The sequence below is a fragment of the Mercenaria mercenaria genome, chromosome 15, assembly GCF_021730395.1.
Source record: "Mercenaria mercenaria strain notata chromosome 15, MADL_Memer_1, whole genome shotgun sequence".
Taxonomy (NCBI): Eukaryota; Metazoa; Mollusca; class Bivalvia; order Venerida; family Veneridae; genus Mercenaria; species Mercenaria mercenaria.
The window spans coordinates 24,520,300-24,539,409 of NC_069375.1; the positions used below are offsets into that span (position 1 = coordinate 24,520,300).

The 19,110-nt window shown below is 33.5% G+C and overlaps 1 protein-coding gene across 1 annotated transcript in view; it reads right to left on the reverse strand.

Moving 5' to 3' along the window:
• Positions 1 to 18,544, reverse strand: part of LOC123548610 (uncharacterized) — a 32,577-nt gene extending 14,033 nt beyond the window's left edge. Inside the window, exons 1-15 of the mRNA XM_053524792.1 lie at positions 18,414 to 18,544; positions 17,678 to 17,786; positions 17,215 to 17,311; positions 16,362 to 16,439; positions 11,318 to 11,469; positions 11,045 to 11,088; positions 10,558 to 10,663; positions 7,927 to 8,079; positions 6,626 to 6,770; positions 3,943 to 4,053; positions 3,668 to 3,719; positions 3,059 to 3,264; positions 2,035 to 2,163; positions 1,025 to 1,076; positions 674 to 835 (exon numbers count right to left, since the gene is read on the reverse strand). Coding sequence (XP_053380767.1) covers positions 674 to 835; positions 1,025 to 1,076; positions 2,035 to 2,163; positions 3,059 to 3,264; positions 3,668 to 3,719; positions 3,943 to 4,053; positions 6,626 to 6,770; positions 7,927 to 8,079; positions 10,558 to 10,663; positions 11,045 to 11,088; positions 11,318 to 11,469; positions 16,362 to 16,439; positions 17,215 to 17,311; positions 17,678 to 17,786; positions 18,414 to 18,459 — 1,642 coding nt within the window. The 5' untranslated portion in view covers positions 18,460 to 18,544. The remainder of the gene's footprint in view (positions 1 to 673; positions 836 to 1,024; positions 1,077 to 2,034; positions 2,164 to 3,058; positions 3,265 to 3,667; positions 3,720 to 3,942; positions 4,054 to 6,625; positions 6,771 to 7,926; positions 8,080 to 10,557; positions 10,664 to 11,044; positions 11,089 to 11,317; positions 11,470 to 16,361; positions 16,440 to 17,214; positions 17,312 to 17,677; positions 17,787 to 18,413) is intronic.
• Positions 18,545 to 19,110: the final 566 nt, after the last annotated feature.

Sequence of the window (19,110 nt, forward strand, 5' to 3'; positions counted from 1 at the left end):
GTCCTGTTTAAAGAACAAGGTTTCATTTTCTAGTCATGTTTTTAATCTATAAATAGATTTATCATTTTAATATAATTGTAGTGATTATCTAAAATCTGTGATACATGAAAAAGCCCATGACTTGCATTTAATAATGCACCATACTTTTTCCAATTGCTGTGGTATTTGTTTTAAATTGTCTTCCTATGTCAAACTGTTTTGTATTTAAAGGACCACAATGGAAAAAGAGATTCCATGTCTCTTTTTTTTGTGTTATCCTTTGTATATAATGTAGTTGACATGGATCATTATCACATGTTTGTTTCTGTTTTCATGGATAATGTATTGTGACGCCATGTTTTATACATTTTATGTAGAAATAAATCTATCTATCTATCTATCTATCTATCTATCTATCTATTTTAACAGTATACGTTTAATTATTCTTGCAATGTTGTAGAGGTTAAAGCAGTATTCATTGCTATCTATAGTCTTTCCGGTATGCTGAAAAAAGTTTTTAAACAAGAGTATAATTTATGGGATCTTATAAATGTAAACATGAAAGAACACATATACTATAAATGAAATAAGCTGCACCAGATAATTTATATAACTTTAAGTCGGTCTTATCATTAACGTGACATGGTGCAGTTGACATAGTATAGCAACTGCGTGACAAATACAGGAACCATACCTTTAATATTCCGTCGTATGTCCGAGCATGTTTTACAACAAACCTTTGCAGTATAGTTGCTGTAGCAGACCAAGTTGTTTTCATGTTGCCTGATTTCGGCACAAGTAAGGTTATTGTACGATACTGAACGATCATTTTCTTTATCTCCCATAGGACAGTCGTCTAAACACAACAAATAAAGTATTTGTTAACATAAACCGATATAGTATACTAGGCCCACTTCCAATGTTATCGAAAACGAGCTGCTAGCATAAACTTTAGTTTTCGCAGCGAACGTAATATGAATTAAACGATATTTAAACTGAGACAATTTAGTTAATACAAGTTATAAATACCGGAAAAATGACCTACCCGGGACTGCTGGGGCGTTCGAATCGTGCACGCATTTTTCTTCTATACACCACTGGAATAATACGGTATCAATTGTACAGGGAAAACATTTATAAATCGTTCGAATTACGAAAATGATAAAAACGCTCAAATTTAATCATCTACACATACTATTTCTGCCACACATTTCAGATATATCGTCCCACTTTCCTAAGGTTTCGGCTACCCCTTTGTTATAAACACCACTTAGTCACGTTATGCATAATTTCAATTTATTTTATGCTCTTCAGTAAAATATTGAAATTTTTCTGTGAAATAAAATTGATATTTTCACTGTTTCAAACAGTGAAAATATCATTTTTATTTTCACTGGTAGGGAACTACACATGAATGCGAAAAAATATGAATTAAGGACTAAATGATAGAAAATTTCTTGCAAAATATTCTTGAGTAAAGGTATAGATCTAGATTATAAAAATAATAACAGGATCATAAATATTTACATTCTATCATTTGAAAATGTAAAAGAAATAACGAAACGTTATAGAACTATTTACATTTTTTCTTCAAAGATATCCTTACGTCACGACATTATGACGTCATGATGCGATGTACGTTACGTTGCGCGAACAAACCGTGGATAAAATTTGGTTAAAACCATTAAACATGCATTAAATAAATAGAAAAATGTGTTTTTTTTCAGTGTAAGATCGAAATATATTTCACTCGTGAATACGATAGTTTACATTTTCACTCGTGGCTGCGCCACTCATGAAAATATTGCGTTATAGTGTTCACTCCGTGAAATATATTTCGATCTTTCCCTAAAACAAACAATATTCTCTATATCATTTTTGACTATTTTTCCTATATTTCACCTGTGGAATCTAGATATGGACAATTTGCATCAAAGATACTTTGAAATATTGAAATAACTTGCAGGTGTACTTGTTACTTAAATGTTCAAGAAAAACGAAAAGGAAATGAATAATGTTAGCTGGTGAAAAAAAAGGATTTACACATAAACACACCTTCTTGTTGCCACATGGAGTTTTGTCGTATGTTCTAAAGGCATGACAGGAGTCTGTTGTAGAAGTGTTAAAACAGTACAATTTCGAACACAGTGACGAATAGTTTGATGTGGCGTATGCCGATATACTCTGAAATGTGAGAACATTTAAAGCGAAGCAGTTCTTTCTTAAAACAGTACGATCACAATAAGTAATGGAATGTATATCCATAGACCTGTGTACTCCGAAATATTTAAGAAATAATTTATAGCAAAACAGTGCTTTATCACTGTTTATACACGATGGGAGGTTATACGTCGGGCGTAATAATTTCACGAGGGCGCAGCCCGAGTGAAATTATTTCGGACGACGTATAACAGCCCGAGTGTATAAATAGTGATAAAGCACTGTTTTGCTACAAATTATTTCGATTCTAATATGTTTTTTATTGTAAAATTTATATCAAATATGATGGAACTGTTTCTTCGCGCAAGCATGGCACCAATAGTAGGTACTTGTTAAAACACGCCAGGACCGGAAACGGTAATACGTCTTGCGGCAGAATTCATTTCGAGCGAAAATTATTGCGAATTATTCAGCAATGCGAATAACTAATTCAGTATGTGTATAAATTAATCAAAACATTTGTGCAATGTGACATTTCGTTTAAAACATGTTAATAAGTAAAATATTTCATGAAATTTGAAAGGGCTATTTCTTGATGCGTACATGGCGCTAAATATCACGTTGACATGACGTCAACATAACACCGTTGTGATGATTAAAGCATTGTTAGCCATATTAGAATTTAAGTTATAAAACAAAATGTTGATCGGAATAAAGTTTGGAATAAAACTAACTGGCAAGTCTGCTGTGTTTACAAAACTATTCCTGAGTTTCATCCCAAAAAAAGAAAAAGTTGTGGTTTCATATAAAAATAATATCTTGCATGTAAAGTTATCACAGTTTCTAAAATGCCTCTATAATTTGATTATATATGTAAGCGCAGAGATTAAATGATCTGAACCATAAAAATGACCTTTACCCTACACATGTACGAATCCGGTCCAAATGTGTCTTTGCATTGTGCATCGGCAGAAATGCTTGTTGTTTGTGCATGTTTACAAGATATACAACATTTGTGTTTAATATATCGCCAAAGACAGTCATTTGGTCGTTTCAGTGCAATTTGTTTACATGTGAGGTTATCGTGTACTAATCCTTCTTGATCTCCGAAGGGGCAATCGTCATCTAAAATTGATTGGATCATGATTTTTGCCCAGTGTTGTTATGTGCGGTGATTCAAATATAAAAAGAAACGAACCAGCTGTGTATGCATCTATTAAATACAAACAGGTCAATTTCTGTCACATCTATTTCCAGCATGTTGAATAAGCGTCTTATACCTTAAAGTAACATTTGCACACTTATGTGGTTGGCAAAAATTTAAATTATTGCATTTTTAAGGGATTTACTTGCCTAAGCTTTTTCACTGTATGAAAAAAGTGGTTAAAGGCTAAAAAATCTTAAAATATAGAGCATTATTAATCTTTGAACAATTTTCTTGTATTTTAACCACCGAATTACTAGGATATTAGGTACATAGATGTAACCACAAAGTACAGAACAAAGTTTCCGTCGAAAAGGACTATACCGAAAGCTGCTGGTGCTCTGTGATCCTTTACACAATTGTTTGACAAACACCACTGAAATGAAGGCATACACTGTTATGAACATTTTCAATTATGTCATGCTGGAACTGTGTGGTTTGCATAATTATGGTATTTTTGGGTACCTACTTACTTTAGATTTTATAAGTTGAGTTTTTAATTTCATATTGCATTTCTGTTTAATGTAACGATACATTTATAGGTTTTATGTATAATTTTTATTAACTGTGAAAAAATTCAAAATGACACTATGACTTACAGAACCGCTAGCACATGGAGTGCCGTCCCCAGCATCTATCTGGGAGCATGCGCCATCTTTGTGGCAATACATCTTCAAACAAAACGACGAGATGTTACCATGATATAACTCCTATAAGATGAGATAATCCTGAATTATGACTGGTTTCGGAAAATCCTCAAACTTTCTGTGCTACATTGATTATTACTGTTCCATCGGGCCGCGCAATGAAATGTAATTTATTTCCAAATGGACATTCCTGGCATAACAAATGTAACATCAGTGCCAGAACGCATTGAATGATTTAGTGAGCAATCCGTTTTATTACTTGAAAATGGCGAAAAGTACGGAAACCAAAATGAAGGCAATTTGATGATTCTGAAGTTATTTTTCGGCGTAAGCTGTATTTTGGCATATATTCTATAGTAATCGGGGCACAAAACAGGATAGACCATTATTTACTAAGTCTTAAACGGCAGTGAATATCAGAAGGCACATATTTAATAGATATTTTGTAGTTTTGTTACCTAAAACTAGACTGAATTATTTTATTATATTATTAAGTTTAAAGTCTTTAATAATTTATCATCGCAAGAGAAATCGAAAATAAACTTCTTTTCCCATTGTGTACCTCGCTTAAGTAAGCTGAAAAATATTTAATTTCATGATAATAATGACTATTCTATCATATATGTAAATATTTACCTATTACTTTACCAAAATAAAAAAGATTTCAACAGATATTGAAGTTCTCCCTACCTGCAAATATTCCACTTACTTCAACTTGATTTTTTTCTTTAAACTGAGAACATATTCGAGTACATGTAATTAGAATTGTCTGGGTCACTAGTGATTCAAAAGCTTCTAGGTTTTTATTTTTATTTCTAGTCCAACTAATTGTTTACAGGTCGAGATATTGTGCTTGTTGTGCTGGTTACTTATGGGGAATTCTGACCCAACATGAACTTATTTCAGACTGAGCATAGGACGTCAAATAAGTTTGACCTTCTTTCACTGAAATGATACCTATTGATCATTTAAATGTTCTGCTTAATTGAAATATTTTCAAATGAATCGTGTGTTTATAATCTTTTATGGCTGTACATCCTGTTTAATTCTGAATTTTCCATGCACTGAACAGTTAGCTTTACGTCGTTTGTCTTTTTTAAAAGACATTTCTTGTAAATATTGACTAGGCTTCAAATAACAGATAAATTTCGCTAGCTACACACATGTTTATACATTTTACCGATTTATGATTCCAGGTTTTCGCCTCAAAGTACAAACATATATTAACATAGTTAAATTTCGACCCTATATGATATGGCAATTTTCTGGTTTTATCTTCTTTGCTATATGTACCATATCAAATTTACATGCTAAGAACGGATGCGATGTTTCTTTTGAAAAGCAAATATTGCAAAGTCTGTGTAATCCTTTCCTGACTTTCGGATGGATTCTCAGTTGTTAGTACCCTTTAACACTAAATGCCTCTGTTATAAGATCCTTTTTGACAGTACTTTCCGAAAAGCTTAACATATTTGACTCTAACGAGGTGAACGTAGAGAGAAAATTTGACTTTGGGATTAAATCTAATGTTATTTTGCAGAAAACATAAAAAAAAAACATTTCTTATTCTCAGCAAAAGCTTGCTTTGGACGATACATTGTTGCAATTATCTAGAAATAAATTGATGAAAGTAGTTTACGTTTACGATTTAAAGATATCTAACCCCTTTTTAAGGATGTACGAGCGTTTTTTTTTTTCAGGATATCCGCCATTTTGAAAAATGTTTCTTCTAATATTGCTTACTAACAAAAGTTTTGCCAAAAATTAATGCTAAATAATTAAAATATGGCTAATAATGTACCATTTAACCAAATATATTATGCTTCTTGCGAAAAAAAATTTTTCACCCTTATTTTTGGCTGGCATTTACCTAAAGTTGACGTAAGATTTACAATGGGGTAGGGGTAGGTAATTTCAAATATCTATTAAAGTAGATCAGGTTTGGTTTTGATATTTTTCTGACTGATACATATAATGTTAACCTATAAATAAAATAAAAGTTTTCAAGATAGCACTTTATATTAGCTAGAAAATATAAATTAAAACAAAAAGAACAAAACATGTCAAAATTCATCACTTTTTAACAGTTTTTTCTTAATAAATCTCTTAGATGCACGGTGACCTCAACTTTTTTCTTTCCATTTGAAGCATTTTTGTGTGTCATTAATGCTGCAAAATATTTTGAAAATCTTAACGTCAGAATTTTTTTTTGTAGATCTAAATACGTTTTTTTTTATTGAAAATAAAATGGGTGGGGTAATTATGTCAACATTTAAAACAAGAGATTTGTTAGTGACAGTCATGCTTATATAATACTGACATCACCATATATTCATATTAACCTGTAAGACCTGAAATCCCTATAAGATCAAGTAGGATATTATATGTTTTATAAAGTACCAACATTTTCTGCAATTTTACAAAATTTCAGAAATGCGTAAACAGTGGGTGAAGAAAATACCCTATAAAATTAAAACGAGTTCGGTGACCTATGTTTTTTCTGCTCTTGTTTGTCTTAGAAACTAATGTTCTTCAAGCTCACAGGGTATGAAAAAATTCTTAGAGTTAGAAAAAATTCGCTCGTACATCCTTAAGTCAACCCGTCACATTTAGAAAAATTGTATATGAGTCTTACTCTGCACATATATGACCCTTGACCTTTAGCAATTATACACTGTTCGTCGAAAGAATAAAGTTTCCCGACCCACTGTTGTGAGGCCACTGCTAGGTCTGGCCGAGAATTGTTGTCGTTTACCTTCGCTAGACAGTTGGTGTGATTTCTGTATTAAATGGAAAATATATATTCTTAATGACACATGTATTTGAGGAACTTGGTGAAAATAATGGAAGGTGTACCATGGCAATCGATTAAATGGAAGTTTTACTTTAAAATGAACTTATATTTCACATCGAATTCAACAATCTTTCAAAAGTGTTAATAGATCACGCAACATCTCATAGCATAAGACAAGATTTAATTCAAGTTAAAAAAACTTAAATGGAGCAAAACGGGACAAATTGTGTAGCCGAGACAAAAATTTTCTCTTTTAAGCATCTTGCAGTTTTCAAGAACGAAAATTCAGTTAAGGAGGTTAGGTGATAGCTGCTTAGGGCAAGATCCTACTTAAAACAGATGACTGCGGAGGCAGGTTTCATTGTATATACAGAATTATGCTATAAATACACAGTATGTTACAACGCAAAATGTTTTGATTTACATTCACATGTCTTAAAATCTATAGCGGTTATCTGCTTTTAACTATCAATATATATGTATACTTTTGACCTCCAAAGTGTGACATTGACCTTCCACTAGCGGCATGAGTTTGCGTAAGACAGGTAGCCTTATGGGTAACATTTTTGCCAAATAATATCAAAATCCCTTGATGGATGGTTAAGTTACCGACCAGATAGAAAAAACACTTTTCTTATCTTTGATCTGTGACCTTGACCTATGAACTAGTGGTTTGGGTGTTGCGCACGACACATCATCTCATCAAGGGGAACATTTGCGCCAAGAATTTTTGAAATCCCGTGGTGAGTGGCTGAGTTATAGAAATTATTGACCTTTGGCCGTTATGTGTGAAGTTAGTTGGGGTATGAGTCATGCACATGACACATCGTCTCATCAGAAGAAGCATTTGTGCCAAGCAATATTCAATCCCTTGATGGATGACAATATTAGGAACAGTACAAGGACGTGTGGACTAACGGACGGACGGACAGACTGAACGACGGACTGAGCGACAGAAGGAAAACGCAGTTCTTAGTCCCCAAAACTGGTTTTCAACCTGCAGTGGATAAATGCATATATTATGTTTACTAAACGTAACTATATGTAGTACATGCTTAGATGCAAGATCAAATCATGTTTTGGATTATTATCGAACTATACAAACTTCAACCACAGTTACAAGTTTGAAATGGTTTCTCCACCTGTTTATCTTGTCTACAAAGTTTCGTATATAATCTACAGAACATGACGAGAAGATCCATTTATTCTTGTTGTCTTTTATAGAGCCTGCCTCCATGCAGTATCCAGCACCGACTTTGCATAGATTGTTTAAACCATCATGCTCACAGCCTAGACTAAATAGATAATGATTCACAACTTAATGTTTTATGTACATAAAAGGTTGTTAATTAAAAGAAGTTATGCATCGAACATCTAGCTTTAAGTGCGTCTTACTCTGGCTTTGAAATATAAATTGACTTGACACTTTTTTATTTGCACTGAAGAAACAGTGTTAGTTCCAAGTTACTTGGGCAATCATTGTGTAGAAGGGGAAATTGTACAAACGTATTAAAGCAATCACTGCGTGGCAGGGGGAATTTTACAAAGATATCTGCGTAATAGGGAAACTACGAAGTTACTTGCATAGTCATTTTTATCAGAGAGATAATACAGAATTATAAATGTGTAACCTTCGAGATTCAGAATGAAAATGTACAAAGAAATTGCGCAACCCACAGGCGCCTGATCAGAAAGAAAATGCCTCTGTACATGTTATACCCTACCCCTAGGTATTCTATATGAACCATGGTCATGAACGGGAAAATATACTAACCCATTTCAATCGCGTATTTCATACCTAAAACACGCAGTTTAGTAAATGTGTACTACTGATATTAAACAAGCGATAATTTATCTTCCATCGTGCACCAGTCACATTGTCTCAATATTCCATATTGCAGAGATGCTCCATATATTTTACGCTTTAGTCAACGTTACAGAAAAAACTTGCGTGAACTCCCCTAATGAACATCCGGTCTAGAGGTCACGGCAGTGTGCACATGTTAAGCGAAATGTAAACAAACAAAAACAGAATGCTATATATTCACGGTTTTACGATAAGACTCGAAATGATGAATGAAATTCATCTTGCATATGATTTTGAATTTGAAATAATACATTGGTATACATCTATTCTGTTTATTTAATTCATTTTGCACATTTATGCTGCATATAAACATTTTAGCATGCACGTGTAGTAAAATGACGACTGACATACATTTTCACATCAACCAATCAGAGTGTGTCTGTAATCTAGACCGGAACTTCACCAGGGAAGTTCAAGCAAGTTTTTTGTGTACCTTTGAAAAAACTGTAAACTACACGTTGTTTTTCTAAGATAAAAAGTATTGAAGAAATGTGACCGGCACACAACGGAAGATAAATTACCACTTGTTTAATATCAATAGTACACATTTACTGAACTGCGTGTTTTAGGTATGAAATACGCGATTGAAATGGGTTAGTATATTTTCCCGTTCATGGCCATGGTTCTTATAGAATACCTAGGGGCAGGGCATAACATGTACAGAGGCATTTTCTTTCTGATCTGGCGCCAGTGGAACCGGTATGGGGATTACTTAAAACACGCAGTTCGGTAAATGTGTACTATGGATATCAAACAAGCGATAATTTATCTTCCACTTTGTCCCGGTCACATTTCTTCAATACATCTTACCTTAGAAAAACAACGCTTAGTTTATAGTTATTTCAACGTTACACAAAAACTTGCTTGACCTTCCCTGGTAAAGTTCCGTTCTAGATTACAAACCATTCTGATTGGCTGTTGTGAAATGTATGTCAGTCGTCATTTTACTACACGTGTTCGCTAAAATGTGAAAATGCAGCATATATGTGCAAAATGAATTAAATAAACAGAACAGATACAGACCAATGTACAGTTTCAAATTAAAGATCATATACAAGATGAATTTCATTCATTATTTCCAGTTTTAGTGTAAAATTGTATTTTTTTTTTCAATTCTGTTCTTGTTTGTTTACATTTAGCCAGACATGTGCACACTGCCGTGACCTCTAGACTGGATGTTCATTAGGGAAGGTCAAGCAAGTTTTTTCTGTAACGTTGACGAAAGCATAAAATATGTTGATAATCTAAGCAATATGGAATATTGAGACAAGGTGACTGGTGCACGATGGAAGATAAATTATCGCTTGTTCAATATACTAGGTACCCATTCAACGAACTGCGCTTTTAAGTTGAGAAATTTACGATTGAAACGGGTTGGTATATTTTCCCGTTCATGAACATGGTTCTTATATAATACCTAGGGGTAGGGCATAACATGTACTGAGGCATTTTCTTTCTGATCTGGCGCCAGTGGCGCAATCCACTAAAAACTTACCAAATATAATAGATAATTTTTGTGACATAAGAATTTATTTATGTCATTTTATCGTTTTCCATTTAAGAATTTATGGGCATGTCTTATCATCGGTCAATACCTAGTACTTTCAAGATCCGACACAAGTTCAGTCTGAACCATGACATTGCAAAAAACCATATATGTTAATATTGTATAAGATCGTTATATGATTATGTGATGTATACGACACATATATAATAAACCGTTCACTTACTCATTTTGTCCTCAAACGCAAAATGAAAGGGATAATTTTACTATCTATTAAGACGCTTGGGAAAAAGGCGCTGTTATCCCAGTCCTTACATTTTCCTATGGTTAAATAAGCTGAATTAAAACAAATGATAATAGATCAGTTCTTCTCAGTCCTTCAGCTGGAGGCCTTGTTTTTACCTGTGACCTAACTCGTGGGCGATAGTCTGTGCCGTAGCCATCTGCTCGGCGTCTTCTACGATGGACAGGCTCTTTGGTTTGCATTCAGCACCAATGAACGCAATTCCTGTATTTATAGACAAAACATTCAGCACCACGGCAAGCATTGCCCGTGTTTATACACAATAGAACATTCATAACCAAAGTCTGCATTTCCTTGTTCATACACAGTATAACATACAGCACTAAAGGACGTAGATCTGTGTTAAAACACAGTATAACATTTATCACCAAAGTACACATTTCCTTTTTTCAATACACAATCAAATATTAGACAGAACAAAACCCGTATCTTGCATTATTCTGTGTTTATATGCAATATTGGACAGAAATGGCTCGTTTGATGTCCGAAGCATGTTAATATGATAATTAATTTTAAGAACAAATGAATATTGTGTCAAACATAGAGCCAGAGGATTAAAATCGAATACGCTCTTTTTTAACTTACCTGAATATAGGTTTGTCCCATTTTGACCTAAAATCATGGAATATCTGAAATATCAATATTACATATGATATATGAAAACCTGACTTAATGGTAAATATTACATGTTATAAATATAGGAAACTGAAATTCTCTATATACAGGTTAAAACATGTAAACTTCCTAGATGACGATATATTGTGATCTATCTAGCAACATGTGCAACAATTGTGTTTAATTTTGAACAGGTATCGTTAAAACATGTAAAAGTTACAAATGCTTCTTTTAAATAAAAACCTTGTAAATAACATAGCGTGGTCATGTGGAATAGTTTTCTGTAATTCTATTGATTTCACTTTGAACAGTGAGCGAACCACATATGGATCCACCATGTATGTTGAGTTGACCTTGAACTTTGTGGTCTCTGTCCAAGGTGAATCTGCAACCGTCTGTTATGTATAAAAACAAATTCCATTTGTTATGTATAAATACAAATTTAAACTAATAAAATGTCATGATTTCCGAAAAGAGTACATTCATAATAATAACATAGTCAGAAAACACTTCTGTCAGCGATTTACATACAATCAGGAGCATTGAGATAAACAAAGCTATTGATTTAGTAACGGTTCATATTTGAATTATGGCAGGTAACAATAAATATATTTCATCTTAACAAAACCATTCTTATCCTTTAATTTGACTCGTTCAAGTAGTTTTGAATGAGTGAAATGTAAAGTTTTCGTTGAATTGTAGATGTGACATAAATTTACATCACGAGAGAAAACGAATGCATTAGACAAAATGCGCTCAAAACCACAACATAACACAATATGCCATGATACCAAATGCTGAAATACGACAATATATAACAAAGCCATGTGCCCCAAGCTTGAATTGAATACCTAAACGCTTGTTTGAGACAAATGTATGTGATCAAACGCTTACATGTGGTGTAATGCTATTGCTTTTGATATTTATAATAAAGTATGACTTATGAGGAAAGTCTGTTGATAATTTTGAAATCACATGCTGTTAACTATTTATACATGTATTTATGTATTGTATTAAATATTTTTTTGTGTTTTAGCATACTATTTAAATTTCGCTTATTATAGTTCATGAAATAAGGACATGATTATGTGGTGATATATTTTAATTCATGTCAAAAGTACTTTAATTGAAGTCAGTTGTACTTAGGTTCAAGTCCAATAATTATTGCAACATCTTGCGTCATAATTTATACTAGTATGTCAAGATATATCAATGAGACACTAAGCCATTCATTTTCTTGAATATAATGCAGCACCTGAATAACATACATTGGTATTATCCGTAGTTAAAGTGGAATTATGCACATTTTTCAAGTAAAAATCCAGCTGAAATAGATGTTTGTGTGAAAAGAGTGGAGGAAATTATAGCTTTTAACCCGATATACCAAACTCTTCCTGTTACCAGTACGTAACAATAACTTTACAAATATACCTTTTTTATTTTGACTGGGACAGCCTTTTTAAGAAAAATCAATCTGCACGCAGGAGTTGCTTCCATTCAACTTCAGAACTCTCTACCTATAGATAAGGGAGATCACAGCGTAGAAAATTGAAGAAAAGAACTAATATTTTATTTGTCAGATTTCTTTAATTTTAAAGCATCAATTTCAAATACTTATGCGGCATTATCGTTTTTAAATGCACAGCAACCGAATATCGCTTTTTTAAAAGACATTCATCAAAAATACACTATGTGCAGTAAAATGCACAACAATCAACTGTTACTGCATGACATTTAATTATGAATGTAGTTCTATATGCAAACTTAATTTATATATTTCGTAAAGTTAAATATATTCGATGATGATTTCATACCACAAAATATTTTAGTGAAAGGCGGCCATTAGATATCTTTAATTTTGTCAGTGCATAACTACACGTACAAAATATTTTATGCTGTCATTTAAGTAGACTTGTCACGAAAACAAGATAAGGAAATACCTGAAATATAGCCTACATATTGCAGTGCAAGCAAACTTCATGTCTGTACAAAAATTAAGACTGTGACTCACTGCAGACCTGGAGCGCCTGTTTATCTTTAATGTATATATTTTGTAACCATGGTAATACTAACCCTAACCTTTAGTCACTATATTATACATATTATACACTAAATGCGTGCGGACATGAGCAACATCGAAAAATAAATCTGCATTTTAACATCTATTTAAGATAACGCGCGTATATGAATTCTTTTTCGCCCAAATCTTCAAACGATTATATTTAGAAAATATTTAGAATTATATAGGTCAAATTTGAGACAGATATCTAAATTCTTGTTTCCTCAAGCAAGGAATGCGCTATAAAAGGCAGTAATAAAACTTGACTAGAGGTGCTTACCTCTAGCTGTAGGCCTTTTTCAGATGTTAACCATAGGAACATTTTATTTTGAGAAATAAATATCTACTTTGAGGTAGTGTAACCATAGGAACTATACTGAAACGATTGGAGATTTTGAACAAATTAAACGTCATAAAACGTTATACTCTATCTTAACCGAAAAATATAATTATAATTTTCGGAATTCGTACATTGCATTACAAAGTAATAGATGAAGTGACCGACAAGTTTAAACATTTTTGAAAATAACCTCATTCATTTAAAATGTATAAGAGAATCCTTTGGAAGCATAGAATGCAGCCAAGTAAACTAATAGCAGACTCGCTTTTATTTATTAAAATCCGTACAATTCGTAGGGGTGGTGTGTGTGTATGTTGGGGGGGGGGGGGGGGGAGGTAAGGGATAGATAAAAGGGTCGGATGTTGGGGGAAAGTGGAGCAAGGAAGAATATTCAAAAGGGAAAGCGACATTCCTTAAACGCAGTAACCCTACAACCCTACAACGTAAACCACAGCACCGCAGACATCCACGTACAAAACACACACACACACGCACACACACGCGCACGCGCACGCACGCACGCACGCACACACACACAAGCAAGTAAGAAAACACAACACTATGAGACACCGCCCAAGACACACACGCACGCACGCACGCAAGCACGCACAAACGAGCAGGAAGAAACAACAGTCGGGCACAGCCTACGGACGGCCGGCGGCCAAAATTATGGTGGGCACGTTAACTTAATCATAATTAAAGGAGAGGAGGTGCAAATGCAAGGGAGCACAAATACAATGGGAAAGGGTGGGAGGGGGCAATAGGGGTAGCGAGGAGAAAGAGAAAAAAACGCTAGCAACAAACAAGACAATGTACGCAACACAAAATATGAGACAAATAGAAAACATGTTGAAAATAGGGGCACCGCCTTGGAACGGTCAGTAACCTATATAAAGGAAACTGGGTTTTTAACGCGTTAAGGGCATGCCAACCTTGCACTTACCGTATTTTCAACAAGTTAGACAGCACAGTATAAATAAAATCACTACCCGCTGAGAAAAGCTCTAACATTAGTGACAAAATACTAGATCATATCAAGTGAAACATAACATTAGGTAAATCTAAGGTATAATTACACCAATGTACTCAACAAGAGCACCAAGATCCTTACTTTTAAGGGCATGACTAAGAAAGCTGCAAGACAAAATTCCACTCCGTCCGTCCGTTTTATGTAGGATTTAGGAGAAAAGCATCAAGGAGTCTTACACGTTATTAGTCATCGCACCCGTAGCGATTAGCATTAGAGGGGTCAATCACCAAACATGCACTGTGCTTCATGATTTTTGCATTGTATCCTCTTTTGATAATTGTTTTACACATTTTACAAATATCTGATTAAAATAAAGACTATGTTTACTTTTCCGAATTTTAATATGAAATAAGGCACTGCCTCAATCGGGAATCGATCCGACTTCAACTCATCCCGCAACATTTGAAAAGAACTGTCTAATGACAGCACGGAAGGACACATTTTTTAATTCGATAGTAAATTTCTCACTCGATAACTCGCATGTTACCGTAGAGGGATCGATCCCGATTTTCATCGCTATGTGTAGGATCGATTCCCTATAAATTTAAAGGTAGATTTTGGAATAAAACAACACTGTCCATAATGTATTGTATTACAGTTAATTTCTGCCTCTTAGAATAGCGCTATCTCCGGAGAGGTATATCTATTTATATGGACTGTGCTCACTAGGTGCTTTTATTCACAAGTGCACAGTATGTGTATATATACCATATATCCATATTTGTGATGTGCAAGACGCTGTGGTTCGGACAAGTTATGTAGACGCTTATTAGGCAAAAGGAAAAAGCGTTTTCTTCCAAAAAATCCGAAGTCAGACGCTATGTGCACGTGCCAGAAGTACACATTTTTTAATTCGATAGTATATGTCTCATTCGGTATATCACATGTTACCGTAGAGGGATCGATCCCATATAAACTACATCTCCATAGTATTCCGGGTGTGTAAGACCAAGTTTTAAAAGTGTTTTAAGGTTAGTATTATATTTCTTTAGGCGTAAAAAATATTGTTTGTTTCCGGTATCCCGACCTACCCAAAATTTTGGCCTGACCCTAAATGTTTTTATGGCCTTGGAAAATATTTTTTTAACAAACCTATCCTAATTTTTTTGAGCATGTTACCGGAAACAAAGATTTGTTTAGGCCTTAACACTTCGGACGATCTGTAGTAAGATTTAGTGAATACGATAACGGTATAACCCTATTGTAATAATTTATTGGTTTTAGAAGATTTCTATAATAAAAATCCTCTAACTTTAAGAAAGCTCTTGCAATTTTGAAAACAAATTAGTTGCAAAATATAGACACCGTATGAACACGTGATAAACCGAATTACACATTTTATCTTTACGACACGGAGTGGCCTTATAGTTTACTATCCTATTTAGATTTCACGCATCTATGTGGTGCGAGCAGCTCAGACATACTAAAATATTTATGTACAAAGGTTAACATTTTTATTGTCGACACGAACGCAACAGAATTAAAAAGGTATCTTTCAGTTTTAAGTAAAGATGTAGCATAGCACTTAAATTTGTTCTGGACATATTAATACACACCAAACTTTTTAACAAGTCACCTAGGTTTTTAAATGTGAAAAAGCAAACTGTCAAGTTTTACACAGTTTAAAAAAATATTCCAGATTTACACATCATTTTATTTTATAGCAAATCATTAAATATTCATTAAAAAGCTGATATATGGTATATATCAACCTTCAATCAGACGTCATAATTTCTAATATACCGCCGTAAATATTATAATAAAGGTTCGACAACTTAAAAAAACATATCACTATGAATGCTATTAATATGATAAATTACAGACGGATTAATTAAAAACAAACTCTATTATTTCTTACCGTCATGATTATCAAATCCACAAGTTTTATGGAAATGAAAAGACCATCGGCCTCCAGTCTCTTATACACAATGTTTGCCTAAATCGAAAACAAATACTCGTCTGATGTATTCTCTTATGTCGATATACACCATCTTGAACACAAAGTTTGTATAAACTGGAAAGTAAATTAGTGTTATAGCCACATAATTCTATATATTACGTGTCTTTTGGTGCCTTACTGAAATAGTAGAGTGAATATCACAGAGAAAAATAGTAAAATATGTATTCACTAGTAAGGAACTTACATACATTTATAAATTTTTGTCTAACCCTTTGTTTGCCTTTCCGACCAGTGTAGATCATGATCAGCCTGAACATCCGTGCAGTCTGACTGCACTGTTCACCATTCAGACAGTATCCGTTTGGTAAAAACCCCTTTTAACAGTTAATGGTACTGTCCAAATTGAAAGATGGACAATTTCATTATAGAAATTTAACAGGGTAAGGGCTAAACTATCGGTTATGACACACATAAAAACTTTGCATATGACATTCATTCGGTGAACCGACTACTTGTGCCTAACTCTTCAACAAACAAATATCCTTCATATGTTATCAGACTGATTGTACAAAATGTTCGCTTCAATGAATAGCAAACTTGTTTAATAGCGTATGCCGACATATATTTAAAGAGATCACTTTATTTCTTAAGAAATAAGGTAATGTTAAGTGCATAAATACAGTTTAATGTGACGTTTGCATTTCTTAAACGCATTTGCCTCTGTGCCAAATAATGACACAGAGTACATTTTCGTACACGTTTGGCAAATAATTTAGATATTTTCCATGAAAAGACTAAAATAAGTTCTCACAGAATGAAACATTGTACCAAGCCAGGTTGTAAGATTTTGTTTCGCTATGTCCACCCGTTTGGCATGTGGTAGTGCCGGATCTAGTAGCTCGTACCATCTGAAAAAGATGTATGCTGTAATCAATTCTAACTAAGCACGTATGACATTGAATAAATATGCTCAGAAATTTAAAAGTATACGACATATCCGGCATTCTTTTCAATTATATTTAGAAGAAAACCCTAAAGGCATTTCTTTCTATCATTTAGAGGAAATATCTTAAGGCTATCCGTTCAATTAATTTCAGAGAGAATATTTCAATATATCATTCCTTTCAGCCATATTAATTATATATATCTTAAGGCATTCATTTCAATTATATTTAACATGTAAATACGCTTGCTTGTTAAATGCGTTGTTAACAATTTGGTTATTAAATGCACTGAATGCTAAATACTTAACAAAATCACTGTATACAACTTACTTATTGAATGCGCTGTAGTCTGCAACAACAACAATCTCGATTTCTAATGGTGTGTGCGCACGTTTTCCTATCAGTGCATTTGGCTTAAAACAGGTCATTTCTGGAATAACTGTGAATGAAAATGAAATTGAAAAATAATGAAGAATGCTATAAATAAATACCCATAAAATATATTACATCTAAGGTTGATTGTGGTTGACTGAGGCTATTGGTACCATCTTTTACTTCTTTGGTATGACGTGGCTGGGCGATCGACCCAACAACCCCTAACAGTGGAAACGGACGTTCTATCACTAGACCAAGGGGGTGGGGTGGTTAGAGGATACATCTATTATTTTCAATTTGAAGGAATACTATAAATGTACGAACTAAACATTGCTGAAAATAATGACAGAAAAGAAAACTACCGAAGTAAGTTACTTTCTCTATCTAATTAATCAGGTAGTGTATTCTGGCATTTTCTCAGCATTGCAGATATAAATATAACGATGATCGTTTTTGTAGGACCGCTTTTTGTTGGAAAAGAACTATTTAAACCAGTCAAAATATTTCTTGACTTTTTATCCTACTTTTTTGTGTGTAAAAAAATCTAAACATTTATGAAGAAGATAATTCAAAATTATAATTCAAAACTGAAAACCAAAAAATATATAAATTCCATCTGAGTGTTCTTGTTATTATGCGGTTATTTGTAGAATAAACGTAGCCGAAAAGGGTAGATGTTATAAAAACTTACCGTACAAGAAAAACAGTACGCATGTTATGGCTTTGGAAACAGCCATTTTGAAGGCAGTGATTTTATTTCTCAATATCAGTGCATGTCATTTCTATACATGTTCACACGTCGTGCTCCTCCCTCAATTTAATCAGTATGTCTCAAATGTGCCGCCAGCAGACGAACGTTATCAGACAGTACTTTAACTTGCCCTAATTGAAAACCTGCGCGTTCTGATTTGTGGATAGTGTAGCGAATGATTCCACTGCTTTCTTTAAGGTCTAAAGCATTTCTGTGAAAAAACTATATATATATAATATATATATTATAGTTTTTTCACCGAAATGCTTTGTATGGCATGTCGGCTGAGTGCATATTTCAGACGTAACGAAAAAACACGTACCTAATTTCTGTTATGTCCTCATCCCTATACATTCTTAATTGATTTTATGTGAACTGCTATTTTAGAAGGACGGTAAGAAACGGGATAAAAAGCAAATAAAAACAACTATGTTCAAAGAATATGACCTCTATTAACAACCGAAACGGTACATTACTTATAGTTATACGGTTGATAAATCAGTATCTGTTATATCATATGATAATAGATGGATTTTGTAAATCAAAAATCAAGTTAAGCCCTTTAGAATACTCTTATGTAATGTTTCAGCTACTAGAATGTAGTTTATTGTTTTATTTCTCTTTGATGTCTTCTTAC